Raw genomic sequence first — 17,288 nt, forward strand, 5'->3', positions numbered from 1 at the left:
GCCCATTTTTGGAGTTTTGTGTAAAATGATAATGATTTAATTGTTTTTTTTCATTGTCTTTTGTGTTGAATTGCAGGGGTGCCAATACTTTTGGCCAGCACTATACGTGTAGATCGCAGTGGAACTAACCATGTTTATTCAAGTCAACCATCACACTACCGAGACGTCATACAAAGCCCCAAACTAGTTTGGAGTCATAGTCTGGGAGAATAAAATTGACACCAACTCCGGCTATTATTACAGTCCTGGTCATCCCATCAGCTGATGAGCAGAGATTAGTTGTTATTCTTTTTAATGAGAAAGGACAAACAATCAGGCTCCATTGTTTGCTCCTGAGATATAAACAGCTCAGGCTATTATATAAAAGCTGCGATGAGTAAAACACAGGAAACACTGTTAACAAGGATCTGTTCCACATGATAGTGTGTCTATGTGTGTGCGTGCGCGAGTGTGTGCTTGTCAGGGGGGAAACCACGGTTTATTAAGTTCATAGAATTGATTGGAATGTGCTACTGACATGGTCTTTGAATTACTTGCAGTATATCTCAAAACAATGCATATTGAAAGCCTCTGGCCTGTTTTTAGAGGGTCGGCAGAAGTATTTTCATCGTCTCAAATATCATTCAAAAGACAAATCCACCCCTCTGTCTTTATTGCATCTGAGCCCAAGCCTATCATGATATGCAATTCTTTGTGCGATAAATGAAAATGAGGTTGTTAATTTTCCTGGCTGTGATTTATTGGAAACATGCATTTGCGCCTGCGTATTTGCGCGTGCTGTGTGCACTTGGCACATGTACATGTTAAAATTGATCCAGATATAGCCCTTTTCACACACATATCCAGGGAAATTTCTGTGTAAGGTGACATGGGATTTACTCGCGTCATTGCTTTCACGCATGTAGAGATGTCCCGAGAATGACGCGGGTTGGACACTTTCACAAATTTGTCCCGTGTTGCCCATTGGCGGTCTCTGTGCGGGGAGGGCTGTTGGTGCGATTTTCTAACCCGGACATTACATCATTTTTGGTCGGCATCAGCTGTCACAATGTTGGTCAAATCGTGTTTTGTTCTATAGTGAGCGACCCGACGTCGTAACTGCAGCCAGTTCAAGCTCATCAAGACTGTATTTAAGCCCAGGCGATCCAAGAGAAGGGTGTCAAGATATCACGGACCCATTGTAATATTCTCCCTTTTCCGCGATCATCTGTATTTTTGTTTGTATTTCATAAACCCTTCCACACATCCCTCCGTTGTTTTTGGCTTTGAAGTACAACCCTATTTCCGCAGTCGCTAACCCTAACAGTGGCCACAAAATAAACCACACATTTCCAAAGATGGACAATGGACTCTCTTCCTCGGTTCTACTGTCACAGACCCATTGTGTTATTCCCCCTTTTCGGCGATCATATGTATTTTTGTCTGTATTTCATAAACCCTTGAACGCATCGCTCTGTTGTTTTTTTGCTTTGAAGTACAACCTTGTTTCCGCAGTAGCGGACCCTAACATCAGCAACAAAATAAACCACACATTTCCAAAGATGGACAATGGACTCTCTTGCTCGGTTCTACGATCACATAGCAATTTAATTTAGTGATGTTTTCAGTTTAATTTAGCTATGTTGATAATTGCGATGTTTGTTTACCGCTTTTCGTTTCACTGCGAAGAGAGAGGAAGTGACGATCGGCCCGTCATGATATTTACGTCATCAGCCATCGTGCTGTGACCCAGGAATTTAACTCTTGCTTTCATGCACACCACTTCCCGGCAAGTCCCGGACATTATACGAAGACGCGACCCGTGAAATGTCGGCGTAATCTCTGTGTCAGTCGACCCGGGAAATTGTTTTCACATACAACTGCTACACGGTTAAATCCCGCGATATTCTCGGTGTTTCTGAGTGTGTGAAAGGGGCTTATGAGACTCAAGTTCCTTTCACGGATGTTTATTGATCCTCAGCACACTGTAGAACTAAAGTTCCGCCATACAAAATAAGAAAACACAAATATATTACACATTGTACAGTGTTAGCATTGCTACATTGAGGCTAATGCCGAAAGCAATGTACTAACCACTTTAGCCTGCTATCATCCGAAGGCAGTCTTTTTCAAACCACAATTTTCGTGGTTGTAAGGTGACACTTCAAACATAAAATCTCTGTAGTTTACAGCATTCGCAAACGATACGAAAAATGGAGAAAATGTATAACTGACACCACATCCGTGAGTAAAATACAAGTGCACTTTTTCACCGAGTGCCCACGCTCACGGTTAACTGCTTAGCGCACACATCCAGTGAAGATTTGAAAAATAAAAACACGCCATGTTAGGCATGAATGCAAATCCTGCAGGAGCTCTGACATATTTCAGATTCTACACTGAGCTTTTAAATGACACGTAGTATAAAAAATCTGATTGGCAAATGGAAAAAAAAAAAAAAGGATGGAATAGTTTGGCTTCAAATTGCTACCATGCACATTTTGCAGGCCAAGATTATCAGTTTGGGTTAAATCAACGCTTTTGATGGGCTCTAGTTAGCAGTGAACAAAAATGGTGTTAGTGTCGAATATAGGTGATAAACCTGAGACAGCTTTCAAATGACACGTTATGCAACGTGATTTTTAAAAATATTTTTAATATAGTTTGGGTGGTTTATTACAATATATTGTCACTACATTAGTGATTAAATGTTTTTTTTTTTTTTTTTTTTTTTTTTTTTACAATAACATTGCATATCAGTAATCATTTATGAGCTAATATATCGCCCACTAAAATGTGTTATCCTGACAGGCTTATAGCCATTTTGAACACATGATCGTATTTCAGAGAAATATACCGTATATGAAAGATTCGACAGCTTTGTGTATTACAGTATGATCATAAGTTTGCAATCAGGATGAAAAACTGCAGTCAAATTTAATCCTAATTATTATTTCAGCATTTGATGACAGAAACAGTCAATTTGCAGGTAGACAAGCCTATGAATCAACTACAAAGATCCTGCAAACTGACGAGCCAATAAGCGTGACTATGAGAGTACCTGGTGGCTACAGGGCAGGTTTAACCGGGCCTCGTCAAGGAGAATCAATATGAGGTCAGTCCAATTGGCAACTCAATAGACCGGAATGCAAACACATGGCAATTGAAGTCAGGCGGGGGTTATGTCACATTCTGAGGACAAAAGTGCCCTCTTTCTTGTCTTACCATGTTTTCTTTAATTGAAACAACAAGGCTAAACTAGAGTTCTCTTACTGTTGTATTTTAGGAAATTCCTCAAAGACATATGTGGAAGTAAACTTAGGAATGTCGTAGGTAGTAAATGAACAAACAAGGCTATTCAAGTGCTCTTAACGAAGGCTGCAAGCGCACATTTAGTGTGTTATTCTTGACAGTTATTACCGGTCGTTCACCATGAAATTCCACACCTAGCAGGGGTTAATATAGTCTCGATATCAAATGCTGACAAATATAAACAGGAGGAACAGAACAGTCTTAGCAAGGTAATGTTGTTGGAGGGCGGTGGGGGTGAAAATGTAGACTTGCTAACTCGAGCGACTGCTACGTGATGAGTGCTTTTTTGTTTGGGCTGTGGGGGACGGATCGCATTTCCGCGGGACGTCGACTGATCCCGGCTGAATGTCAGCGGGCATCTCGCCAACAAATTCAAGTCAAAGATAAAACATTAATTCAAGCTACATTTGTGGTAAACTTATGGTGTGTTATTTATTAACCGTCTTCTATCTGTTAGTACTGTGAAATGTTAGCATCAGTATCAAGTGCAAATCCGTTGAGTATTTTAAAAGTTGTTAATCCACCCTTATTATATTTGTTGTATTATAGATAGGACATGAGATGTGAGAAGAGTTGTTTTCCTTTTATTGTGGGGATACATGTTCTGTAAACCAGCAGTTAAAAATAAAAAAACACTGTTAGCTTGAGAGAACTCACAATGGAAACGGTAGATTATTTCACAAATTCTATCTTTGATAAAGAAAGTAACCTACATTTGAAAGCATATTATTCTATGGGGAGAAATAATTGTGTAATTGGACATTTGGAAAGTCTCTTTTTTGTTTACAAGAAAAGGAAAAACTTAGAAGCTAAATGTGCGTTCAGACTGCAGGCATTTCTGATTCTAATCGGATTCCTCCTTAAATCTGATTTTTAGGGCTAACTGTTTACACTACTTTTAGCAAGTGTCCAAATTGGATCTGACCCTGTTCAGACTAGGCCACATTATTGACACACTTGACAGGTTGCTGTGGCAACGAAGGCGTCAGGCAGCATAGCAAAACCCATCTAGGCTGTTCAGACTGAGAAGAATCTTGTCCATGTCTGATATGAAAGTAACCCTACACCCTATACCCTAACCCTTTCAGTCAGTCTCGCAAAAATCAGATTTCTGTTCTTTGTGGCTGTTCAGGCTATAAAAGAGCCATCCAGTTTAAATCTGGATGGGTTAAAATCCTAGCCCTCCGAAGGGCTAACGTTACGTGAGCGAGTGACAGTAACGTTATATTTGTTAGCGCTGAGAAGTGTACTGCTTAAGATGGTGGCTATTTACTAGTGATGCATGATAATACATTTTTCAACCGATATCGATAATCGATAATTTCCTGCCCCTTCCACCCGATAACCGATAATGTCACGCCGATAATTCTATTCAAATATGTATGTAAAATTTTAAAGTATACAAAGATCAAATGTTACTGTCCAAAAATGTAATTTGGTGCTATTTTTTTCCCACACCAAATGTGAACAAGTAGTAAATTCCAACATCTAAACAATGGCAATGACATTGTGTAATGGTACGCTTTTGGCAACAATTACTTAGAGAGTAAACACCCAAGTTGCACAAAAATGCCTTTAAAAGTAAGCCATTCCTAACATATATCACATTACTACGCTGCAAAAACACCTCCTTAAAACTAGCAGAATTGGACAAAACTGTTGATTGCGCACATTTGGGGGCTAAATCAAGTATATAATTATCGGATTGCATTATCGGTTGAATTTTGTTTTATCTGGATTATCTGTGTGACGTCATAATTGCCATTATCGGCCGATAATTATCGGTGACCGATATTATCGTGCATCTCTACTATTTACTAACGCCGCCCAGACGTGGCCGACTGTCATTTCGCATCTAGTTCTAAATGCATGCGACATCTATGAGACGCAGCGGACACTACCTGCTACCACACTAGCATCATGCGGGCGTAGTTTTTAGCACCGTCGGCGTAGTTTGTAGCGGCTGTCGGCTGCAGTAAGGTATTCTTTTTTATTGCTTCTTCCTCTACGCACGTAACGTCAGCGCTTTGTCCCACATTAAAAGTAGTCCGGGCAAAACGTGATGCTTTGAGCTGGCAAAATTAAACGATTCCTCAAGGTGAATAAAATTACTCGGATCAGTTTTTAAACTCGAGTTACTCGAGTTGCTCGAGTATTCGTTTCAGCTCTGCAATATCACAGCATAACCTGCATGCACACTTTTTGCTGGGGGCCAAACAGATTGGGTGAACGGGAGTCAGAGCTACATTTCTCACAAATATAAACCTAATTAATTGACAGTCTAAATGTTCAATGCAAAATAAATCTGTATTGACTTGTACTAAGTTTCATGTGTAGTGGTTCAGGTGATTCACAGTTCGATTCAAACCTTTGTTGTGAAAAAGTACTGAAGACACATTTTGAAAACTTCCAAAATAAATGTCTGGATTTTATTAGCAAATCTAAATTGCCTGAACTTAATTATATTAATACAAAATAAATACACATTTGTAAATAATTTCTGAACGATCCATAAATCCGAAAAAATAAAAGTTTGTCTTAAGACCACTCAACATTGTCTAAATAAAGAAATATAACTGAAAAGAACTTAAATATTAATAAAAATTGAGCCTTCCTTCAGGTAAAACACTGTTTTAGTCCATAAGCACAGCTATACTATATTGAATGATGCCAGTAAAATGTGTCGCTGATTACAGCTAAATTACCCTATGTAACAATCAGACTTTTTTCTCGTAGCAATAGTACAACTTACATTTCGTAGTCCTTTTACCTTTTATTTGGCCCTAATACGTACTACATTACCACAACAATAATAGCCCTTCTGTTAATGAACCAATGGCGTAGGTTTGCATAGGGACGTTAGGGACATAACACTAGCAAATTTTCAGGATGCTCAAATTGTCCCCACCAACTTTCAAGCAACCTTATTTGCATGATATAATGAGTTCAGTAATAGGGGTCATTTAGACTTTCTTCACATACTTAGTAAGGATAGAATTGAGCCTATCATTATAAAATGTCACTATGTTCAGATTTACACTGGCACCATTTTTTTCCTCAAATGCACATTCGATTGGCTGATGACTACCAGTAGGTAAATTCCCTTGTTTTCAGTGCAAATCCATGACAAATACGTAAGTGAAATTATCTGCCAGTGCTTCAAGTAAATTTTACTCAGATTTCTTGAAGATGATTTTCAGCTAGCTATTTTTCTCAACTCATTTATTTTAAGCAAAAGGTGAGTATATTTAATCTTTAAAAAAAAAAAAAAAAAAAAAAAAAAAAAAAAAAAAAAAAGCTTTTTTCGTCTGAAATGTTCTTAATTCAAGAATTAATGTTGTGCAAACATTATTTGAAAGCATTTTTTTCCTTGATTTTGGTGAAAAATTACCAACCTTTGGATGTATGGGCTTCATAAGAACAAATGGTAGTATTTACCTAAAGTAAACTGAATAATCTGACCCATTATTCTGTTAGCTAGTCTTTTACACTCCAAACAAGATGGAGAAAATTATTCGACTAGATTTAAGAAAAATTATCAGATTAAGACGTTGTAAATTTGCAGCGTGAAAGTTAGTACAAGTCAATACAGATTTATTTTTGCATTGATCATTTAGCCTATCAATTAATTAGGTTCATATTGGTGAGAAATGTAGCCCTGGTCCCGTTAGCCCAATCTGTTTGGTCTTATTAATGTCCCGCCGCCAGCAAAAAGTGTACATGTAGGTTATGCTGTTATATCGTCCCTACCAATATTGAGACCAAACCTATGCCCTTGTAATGGACCCATTTCAAGCAGTAGGGGTAAATTGTAATTGCCGTGTAAAGACTTTTACTAGTTTCGGTGAGAAGGTGAAGAGTTTTTCTGTTTTTGTTCGCGAACTACATTTCCACACAATTGTAATTGCCGTGTAAAGACTTTTACTAGTTTGGGTGAGAAGGTGAATAGTTTTTTTTGTTGTTGCTCATGAACTACATTTCCACACAACGCACATCGAGGCACCGTTTAGCTTAGCAAGGAGAAGTATGAGAGCCATTTTTCGAGTGCCCCAAAGCTGGCGAAACTTGAAAAAAAAGCGCATTTATCAAGTTTTCGTCAAACGTGATTGCGTATATCCGTCCGCCGTAAATGCCTGATAGCACAGATTTAAGTACGCCTATCCCTCTGCTACTGAATGCTTTGTTGACTTACGCGCGGCAGCGCTCTGGCCCCGCCTCATGGTGCAAATTCATTCAGACTTGCCATTCCGTCCAAAACGGCCGTCCACCGCTCGCTTTCGCGGAAAAATCTGATCCAAAATACTATAATCCCCGGATGGGGAGAAGAAGGAGAGGAGTCGGTATTGGCTTACCCACTTTATTGTGGCAACAATAATAAAGAAAAACAATAACAAAATAAAAGCGTGCTGCTGCGACATGCAACAGCTATCTCTCACTAGATCGCCCAATCTCGTTCTCGTTTCCTTTTATGTCACAACTCATCTCTTAAGGGTGCCGTGCATAGTTATGGACATTACAATACACAATGAATAGGTTGCCGCGGAACCTTTCACTCTAGGCTGCTGCTAGTTTGAAACGGCCTTTTAAAAAAAAAAAAAAAAAAAAAATCCCTTTTGCCAGGCATGGCAGCTTTTATTTTGGTGTGGCGGTGCGCCTCAATGTTTTATATGTAGGAGAAACCCTGCAGGTGTCATAATAAAATCCCAGTTCGCTAATAGAAAATACGGCTAGAAGGGCCGTTCACGTGCAATTTTCGACTTGACGAGAGGTATTTACTAGAGTTGTCCGATGATGACTTTTTAACTAATATTGTCCAACTCAAACCTATACTGATAAATGCGGTTGTGGACTTAGCATATTATTGCTAATTGTATTGCGATATCCCACTGGATGCTTTAATAATGATAAATGTAACAACCTCAAGGTTTTCCAAATAAACATTATGTAAAGAATAAAGAGAAGTTTTGCAAACCTGTGACCAGCTCTTGTACAAAGGCAGAATGCTTCTACATTCACTTTGAAGGCAACATGCATATTAGCCCAAAACCGATAACGAAAAATCGATGTGGATATTTTCCGATACGATTTTGAAATGGTCATATCGCCAGATATTGTCAGCTACCCAACAATACCAGACAACTCTAGTATTTACCATAATTACGACGCAAACGTGAAGGCAGGATGAGATGTTAAAATGTAAAAACTAAAGGTCAGGTTTTAAATTGTTAGTTTTAAACTGTTATGTTACATTTAAATTTATGGACAAGTTTCTGAGGTACTTCCACTTTTCTGCTCGCGACTTCCATTTTCCACGTTTTCTAACCAAAACTACACCATCATGACATGGGAGGACAACATGTGCATGAAGGCAGATGTGGAATCAAGCCCGTGCCGCCACAAAGACTGGGTTTTTATGTAGCCATGTTGCAGCTGTGTGATGGAAGGTATGTTCTTCATATCCCTGCATTTTCATGTGTCCAGTGTTCCAAAAATACTTAAGCTAAGATCTTGCGCATGAAACGACTTGCTGTTTTTGACATCATTACGATAATGGTTGTAATTATGATGATCTTTAATATTATTAACTACAACTACTATACTGCTGTGGCTTCAAAACATGCTATCTGCTGCTAGCCTGTTGCTAATCAGTACGTGTGCTCTGATGGGTCAATTATGTTCAATTTGACTACAATTCTGTGTTTTGCGTCACAGGTGAGATATCATTAGCTTTGCTAAATATAGTTATACAACGATAAAAGAAATAAAAGAAAAGTAACACTCATCTACTACAGGAAATCGGGCTGATCCTGCCATTTTTCAGAAGATCAGATTCGGGTGAAAACGATCGGGTTTTATGTTTATCTGCTTAATGCTCGCACAGCCTATCACCATCCCTCCTGTTATACAGTGCGACCAAACTGTTTTTCTTGGTCACCAGTGCAGCTGGCGTTTGGTACTTAAAGTTAACAATGATTGACAGGTTTGTAGCTTTGATCTGGCCAGAGACGCCTCGGTAGCGCTCTAGTATTCATATAATACCGTTTAATCCAGGCTAAGGGGGTTTATCATTGAATGATAAAGATTGATGTACCGTATTTTGCGGACTATAAGTCGCACCAGAGTATAAGTCGCACCGGCCCAAAAAAGCGCAACGAAGAGGAAAAAAAAAAACCATAAGTCGCAACGGAGTATAAATCACATTTTTGGGGGAAATTTACTTGATAAAATCCAACACATAGAACAGATATGTCATCTTGAAAGGCAATTTAGAATAAAAATACAACAGAGAACAACATGTTGAATAAGTGTAGAGTATGATAATGTTACATGCTGCATGAACAACGAAATGTGAACGTGGCCGGTAGGTTAACGTAACATAGCTATTAAGAGTTATTCAGATAACTATAACATAAATAACACGCTAACAAGTTTCCAAAACCATCAGTGTCACTCCAAAACACCAAAATAACATGTAAAATGATACAATAATGTGTTAATAATTTCACACATAAGTCGCTCCAGAGTATAAGTGGCACCCCCAGCCAAACTATTAACTCATTTGCCAAAAACGTATAAATACGTTCTATTTTTAATTGTTTTAGTGTCCCAAAGACATATTATACTTCTTTTACACTTTTAATCTCTGGGCCATGATTCAATTTAGCTCCAAAGCACAAAGCTCAAAATCCATTTTAAAGCAACAAAACTGGCAACTGGAGGGCAGTAGCGCATTTGGTAAGACCCGCAACCCGATTCAACAGCAACGAACGGCAAAGCCGGGGCGCCGTCGGAAGACGACCGAATGGATGCCAGGCGGTGGACGACCGAGCAGAACAACCGGTAGGACACTCGGGATGCCAGGTGCTGGACGACCGAGCAGAACGACCAGGACTACAAGTGACGCGGACTATGCCTTTTGAGTCCGTGCTGCTCACGAGCAGAGCCCGCAGGGACTCCAAAAAATTCATCTTTAAGAGACAGACGGCGATGAGGGAAAAGTTTAACCAGCTGTCACGACCAGAACATTGTCATCTTTCAGTTAGGTATGTGTAAATAAATTGTTACTTTGCTATCAAAACTCAAAAGCTCTATTTGTCTTGTTGTTTATCTTATTTTGTAAAAGGAAAACATTATTCAGATGTTTGGAATGTAACTAAAGCAAAAAATAGCTGTGTATAAGTCAATGTTACGTTTGAAATGTATGCTTTCACAAAAAGCTCAATTTCTCCGTTTTTTCATCAGAAATTGGAAAATTGCTCAAACTAAGCTATTTTCTAATGCTGATTTCTAAAGAATGAAAAAATATATGTACTAACTTTTTTTCTGCTGAAAGAAGCGAGTCTAATCTTTCTTTTGGTGGGTTCCATGTTTATATAGCAATAGAACAGAATTTTCTGTGGGCCTTGCAAAATCAGTCAAAATCCAGTAAAATGGCTGGGAGCGAAGGGCCTTGCTCCGGTGAAAATGGCTGGGAGTGAATGAGTTTAAAAAAACTGGGATTTGTAGTCCGAAAAATACAGTATATAAAAGGGATCCAGGAAGCCATGTCTATGCACAATGGCGTACCGCACGCAGGCTATTTTTAGACCGTGACTTTGCATCTTAAAGCGGAAGTAAAGCCGAAGTGGGACATTATAGACCCGCCCTCGCATAGACACAACGTAATTTGTGCAACTATTCTCCGGTAATCTTTCAAAAACGAACATGCCGATCACGCATTGCTTTTTTGGAACTTGTAGAAACGACTCTAGACATTACGACACATGAAGGATGTTTTCTTCATACGTTTCCGGAAACCAAAAACTCGGGGGGGAAAAATGTGAAGACCGAATTAACTTGCGCTGACTTAAAACACCAGCTCGGTGAATCCATTCACATTTCAAATGCAGTAAACATTATGTTGGGTTTGCATGGTCTTTCAGAGGACAAAGAGGTAAGCCACTTTTATATTTTTAACTTTTTTTTTTTTTTTTTGCGTAACGTTGTGCCGTACTGCTTCTGTCTGACAATGAATGACCTGAAAAGAATTACAATGGTATCTGACTGTCTTTTTTACAGTTTCTGTTATATATATATATATATATATATATATATAAAAAAAGTGTTTGTTGGCTGTCACTGAGTAGCATTTGCGATCGCTACACAAAGCTAACTAAATTACCCCCAAGAACGGTAAGACAACCAGAGGATATATAAGAAAAGACAGGGCTGATGGTAAAGGATAGCTTGTTGAAATAGGAGAATGTCATTGTCAGTCGCGTTGATTAAAAAGCTAAAGCTATGCTTAGGTCGGCTCGTTTTTTTCGTCCTTTTCATCCTTCAACACTCAAGCCATCTCTTTAACTGAACATTTTTATGTTCTTCCACATCTTTGCCAGTGAATTTGGCACCAGGCACATCATTTTCGGAGGGAATTGGTAGGTTTAGCTCTGTAAACATATCCTTCATACACGATTTCCATTCATTTCGTATTAGGGACAAACGGTGGTTTGTCCCTACTTAGCAACAGTAGCTAATGTCATTAATATTAATGAGCGGAAGTGACGTGTTGCTTGCGGTACGCCATTGCTGCTTTTATGAAGAAAAACCTGCTCATTGCGATGGCGATGTTCAAATGATATATTATGCAGGCCTAGTGTAAACCAGAAGTCCTTAGCAGAAAATGTCAAAGATGGCGCCGCCCATGCTTCGCTCAGGAAACTTGTCTATTAGGCTCGAGCGTTTACGTCACAGCAGCACGGGATCGTGCGAGATTTGCGACAACGCATCCATTGCGGAAGCACGTCTGCATCACGGGACATTTAAACTTAACGGCAAATACAATTCAACTACGAGTGCCAAAGATGGAAAAATGTAAGGAAAACTTGCCAGTTCGAAACAGAGACAAACTTGTTACCACGGCAAAGGACAGATATGTGAGCAATTTTAAGGATGTGAACAATGTTGACCCTCACGAGCAAGCCGAACACAAATGGAATAAAGATGTCGACAAGCTTCCACCACTACGCAAAATGGACATCACGCTGTATTTAGTGTTTGGTATATGTTACTACACTCATCAGCAATTCCGAAAATACAAATCGCTACAAAGCTACGAACAGTTTTGCTGCGGATGGGTGCAGGATCTTCACTTTATGGCCATAGCAAACGGCAACACCATCTTTCTAGCAAAGGTAGGCAATGTGTGTTTACATTAGTCTGTGACCACGGATGTACAAATCTTTTGCTGCATAAAATGTAGCCTGTGTACAAATTCTTTGCCACTCTCTCACGTCAAAATATTACAGCTTTTTCATTTAGCAACGACAGGAATGATGTCTTATCAAGACAATGCACAAGTATGCATGCTAGTTGTTTAGCTGTAGCAATAGCTAACAACAGGGCGACTTAGGGCGTAAAGTTACTGAAATTTGCGTAAACAAACGAAATTAATTTACCGGAGTGGACGTGCATAGAGCAAACTCAGTGTGTAACTGGAGAATCAAACGTTATGCCCTTCCTTCTGATCGAGGCCACCCATGCCATTCTTCGACGTTTGGTAAGTTCAGATATGAGCTTTCCCTCGCCTTTTCTCCATGTAGGGATCCGGAAGAAACTCAATGGTGTTCCGTCGAGCTGTACATTCTCCTTTCTATTCGATCGGTTGTTGCAATTCTTTACCGCACAATAATTTCCAACCATTTTTAAAGAGCGACCTGTGTTGAAATGCCTCACTGTTTATGTTTCTCGCTTCCAAAATGGCGATAGCGGCGGAAACCTCGCGAGTGCCACGTCATACGCTCGAGCCTAATACGAAGAAAGTTGATTGATTGATTGATTGATTGATTGATTGATTGATTGATTGATTGATTGATTGATTGATTGATTGATTGATTGATTGATATACCTCTGAAGTTAAGCACTGCTTGGCCAACTTTTCTTTGCATTTCAAGATGTGTCACCTATCAGATTTGCTCTATTTACATTGCATTGCAATTGTGTAAAACAATGGTGGGTTAAATATTGTGTGCAATAAAATTGCTGTTAATATTTTTTTTTTTTTAATTTATTTTTTTAAAGATTTATTATATATCGCCATATGGTCAAAATAATCGTCGCACATTTTCTTGAAATACTACATGCAAGTAATTTAACACGCAATTAGAACACGGAAGTCAACTTCCATGGAGCGGTCTCCCTCACCGTGTGCTGCCGCGGTGATGTCGAATGCTGCCAGCGGGCATGAATGGGGGAAGACGGCTCCGGAAGGTTTAGTAGAGGGCTTTTATGAATGAGCCCGGCGTCACGCTACCGCAGCGCAAATACCCCCCTCGGATGGCCTTCGGCACTATACAGTCAAAAACGTTAGTCCTCGCTGTCACACAGACTAATGGACATTGCAGAGCCAAAATGGCGAACCAGCAGAACATAAACGTCTCCATGTTGGTTCGGTAGGGAAGCCTCGTGAGTACTCACTCAGACATGCGTTTAAGGCATTTTAGCAATCATTCAAGCGACGAACATTAGCTCGATGTGGGCTTTGTGGCAATAAGTGGGCTTGTTTTCAAACAGAGCTTTTTTTTATGAATGGGGATATGCAAATGAGGCGCAATTGAGAAAGACATGGCGGATGAGGCGTATCGGATATCTCATATCCTGTGAGACTTCCCCTTTCGTTTGGAGGCACCACGCACACACAGACGCACACGTACACACGCGTGGAGCTAAACCAAAATACACACACATGCCGATAGGATCACACGACGGTGCTCTTTTGTCGTTTTTGTGTAGTTTGACGGAGCAAGAGGTTCGCGCAGGCTCAGTCAGGGGGAGTGTTTGCCAAAACAGGGGGCTCTTGGCCGGGGATCCTTTCACAAAATGTTTCCGATCCACCCACGCTTTGCCTCCTCCAACCTCCTCGATTTTCTCCAAACACAAGGTGGCCTTTTCAAGCTACCAAACGCACCCACCACCCTTAAGCCTATATTGTATTATCGGTAAGCTCTATTAACGGAAGGTATTTAAAGCAAAGTAGTTCAGACCAAGTTGAGCGAATGTGGGGGCAAAGGGGGGTAAAATGAAGGAGGGGGGTTGTCTATGGCTACTTACTCGTTTGGGTGTGTTTCTTCTATCATGTTTCCTCGTTTCACCTCAGGTCACGTAGCTCGGCTGATGCGTTCTTCTTCGGCCTCGTCATCGCGTTGATCCCCGATACAAATCCACATTTATTACCAAAATGTCCTCCTGGAAGTCTTTTGTGTGTAGTGTGAGACCCTTCTTCCTATGTCTTCACCTCCCTCCTTCTTTTTCGTCAGGCAGTTGCTTTTCGATTGCAAATTTCGAACCCCCCACGATATCATCCAACTTTTCAGCGGGCCAGCAGGTAATGGTTCGTCCGACGCAAGCCTTCCCTCCCCCCGCCTTACTGGACGATATGGACTCGCCCTCAGGTGCTGTCTGGTAGTCGTTTTTGCACCTTTTCTCACCGCGCAAAATGTTCTCCACGCAACACCAAGGCGCCGGCGATTGTTGGGTAGAATGTAAAAATCGCGCCGTAGTCGCAGTGTGGTGGCCCCGCTAGAGCCCCATCTTTCGCCTTGCTACTCCATATTGGATTGCGAGGCAGCCAGGCAAGCAGCTCGAGTCGCTCCAGCGATGCATGGGGAGGAGGAGCAGGAGGAGGCAACAGGGCGGAAGTTGTGACGTAGGGATCCAGTTTGGTGCCGGGGCTGCGAGCCACGTGCGCCCCCCCCCCCCTCCAAATAAATAGCACTTCGAACCGACGTATAATTTCTACCTCATTCTAAATTAAATCATAGACTTCATAACCTGTTGACATGACATGGGAAACGGGGCCGATTCGTGGGGGGCTTCAAAAACTTAAAATATTTTCAAAACCAAAGCTGCTACCGACCTAAAACCAAAACCGGCACCTACCTTAGCCATATATGAGTCTCCATGAGCAGCGGCATTAAAAAATTCAAAGTCGTTCCATTATAAAATCCCGATTAAATATTTTTGTTATAACTATAACACAACTTAAAATAACTGTAAAAGTCTTAGATTTTACACTAGATCAGAGGTTGCGCTAGACATTTTCGTTGTCTGTCATTTTGACTGACAGGGTCATAAAAATCCGGTCATAATCTATTTTTACCCATCACTTAAATTTTTTAAATGATGATGACATATTCAATAGTATTTCGCTTTCATTCATTTTTAATTAATATTGTAACGCTTGCTTGGCGGCGAAAAATTAGACACGGAAGTCGTGGTATTTTTCTCCCTTTTTACTCTGCTTACCACCAACAACTCCGCCCCCAAAGAAAAAGAGGCAACGATATAAACCCCAATCACCAATGTCACACAATGATCTTAACTGTGGTTGTCAGACCAAAATCTTCTAAATATATATTAAATGCATCTTACCAGATATAAAATGACTACTACATAGTCTGTGGTGATCGTTTGGTGCCCAGATTTCTTGTCGAATTACAGCAGTCCATCTCGCTCTCATCTTCGGGTCTCTCAGAATACGGTAGAACTTCAAGTCTCTCCGTCTATCTTCTCTGTTACAGCAACCAACCGCCACACACGCCTTCACCATTTTGATTATTAATATTAACGAGCAGAAAAACACGCCGTAATAGGAGGCATGTACGTAGCGGTAATGTGTAAACATGACGAGCTGACACACAATATGGCGGCTCCAGTCAGGGGGGCGGAGTTGTGACGTCATGTGACTGGGGTCTATACACAGGCGGCAATCTTGTCCATCAATTGGATGACGCGCTGGCACACCGGGTGCACCAATAAGAACCTCGCGTTGATGTGTCAATCACGGTGCCGCCGCCAGACCCCGGTGACGCTACAATATTCTGACAGAAGAGCCAACGACGTCATGCATTAAGAGAGACAATAGCTAATTAATATGCTAACTCGCCACCCTGTGGTTTGGGGTGTGAATTGCAACCTGTCAAAATGACGGACGGACTTCAGTTTTTTCCGTCACCGTTTTAAAAAACCAGTCAACGACGGAAAATATCCGGTTAACGCGACCCCTGCACTAGATGCACAAAAATCACCGAATGCAGATATAATCACTAGAGATGTCCCAATCGATCGGCATCCCGATCCATCGGGTCCGATCACGTCATTTTCAAAGTATCGGAATCGGCAAAAAATATCGCCCAAGCCTTTTTTTAATATATACGTATATATTTTTTAATTAAATCGTTTTCTAATTGTATTTAACGTTACAGACATAATATGTTACACTCATCCAGAGTCTTTAGTTTAGCCTTAAGGTAGGGTTATCAAATTTATCCCGATAACGGCGGTAATTAATTTTTTAAAAAATGTATCACATTAAAATATTTAACGCAATTGATGCATGCGTTGCACGACCCACTCACGCATTGTCGCGCTCAATCTGTTATGGCGCTGTTTTAACTATATAGAGAGATAAAAGGCAGCGTAAAATGAGTAGAGTGAATTTTGGCAGCCTTTGGAGCCTTTTTTTAATTTGCTAAAGCCTTATAATACCTCTCCCTATGATTAGAAATATCATGGGGAGCAATGTGGGGAAGCAAGGTAGCAATTGATCTTTTTCTTAACACCTTTTGTTATTTCCCAACGCAGAGAAGATATATCAATTGGTAGCACTACGCACAGTCGCGGTTCCACTTCCCATCATGCATTTGGGCATGGCTACAGTATCATTTACTGAAAGCTCAACAAATACACTAAATGTCAATATTTCGTCACAATATACAAAGTCACAAGTCTTTCTATCCGTGGATCCCTCTCACAGAAAGAATGTTAATAATGTAAATGCCATCTTGAGGATTTATTGTCATAATAAACAAATACAGTACTTATGTACTGTATGTTGAATGTATATATTCGTCCGAGTTTTATTCATTTTTTTCTTAATGCATTGCCAAAATGTATATGATCGGGAAAAATTATCGGCAATGACTGGAATTGAATCGGGAGCAAAAAAAAAAGCATTCAGA

At 40.2% G+C, this 17,288-nt stretch overlaps 1 protein-coding gene across 3 annotated transcripts in view; it reads right to left on the minus strand.

Annotated features, from left to right (window-relative positions):
- LOC130922969 (sprouty-related, EVH1 domain-containing protein 2-like) overlaps nucleotides 1–14,922 on the minus strand; it is a 59,455-nt gene extending 44,533 nt beyond the window's left edge. Inside the window, exon 1 of one of the 3 annotated variants that reach the window (XM_057848294.1) lies at nucleotides 13,474–13,733. In XM_057848294.1, coding sequence (XP_057704277.1) covers nucleotides 13,474–13,514 — 41 coding nt within the window. In that variant the 5' untranslated portion in view covers nucleotides 13,515–13,733. The other 2 variants (XM_057848296.1, XM_057848295.1) reach the window with 2 other exon arrangements.
- Between the last annotated feature and the right edge of the window lie 2,366 nt (nucleotides 14,923–17,288).

Source organism: Corythoichthys intestinalis, chromosome 10, assembly GCF_030265065.1.
Source record: "Corythoichthys intestinalis isolate RoL2023-P3 chromosome 10, ASM3026506v1, whole genome shotgun sequence".
NCBI lineage: Eukaryota > Metazoa > Chordata > Actinopteri > Syngnathiformes > Syngnathidae > Corythoichthys > Corythoichthys intestinalis.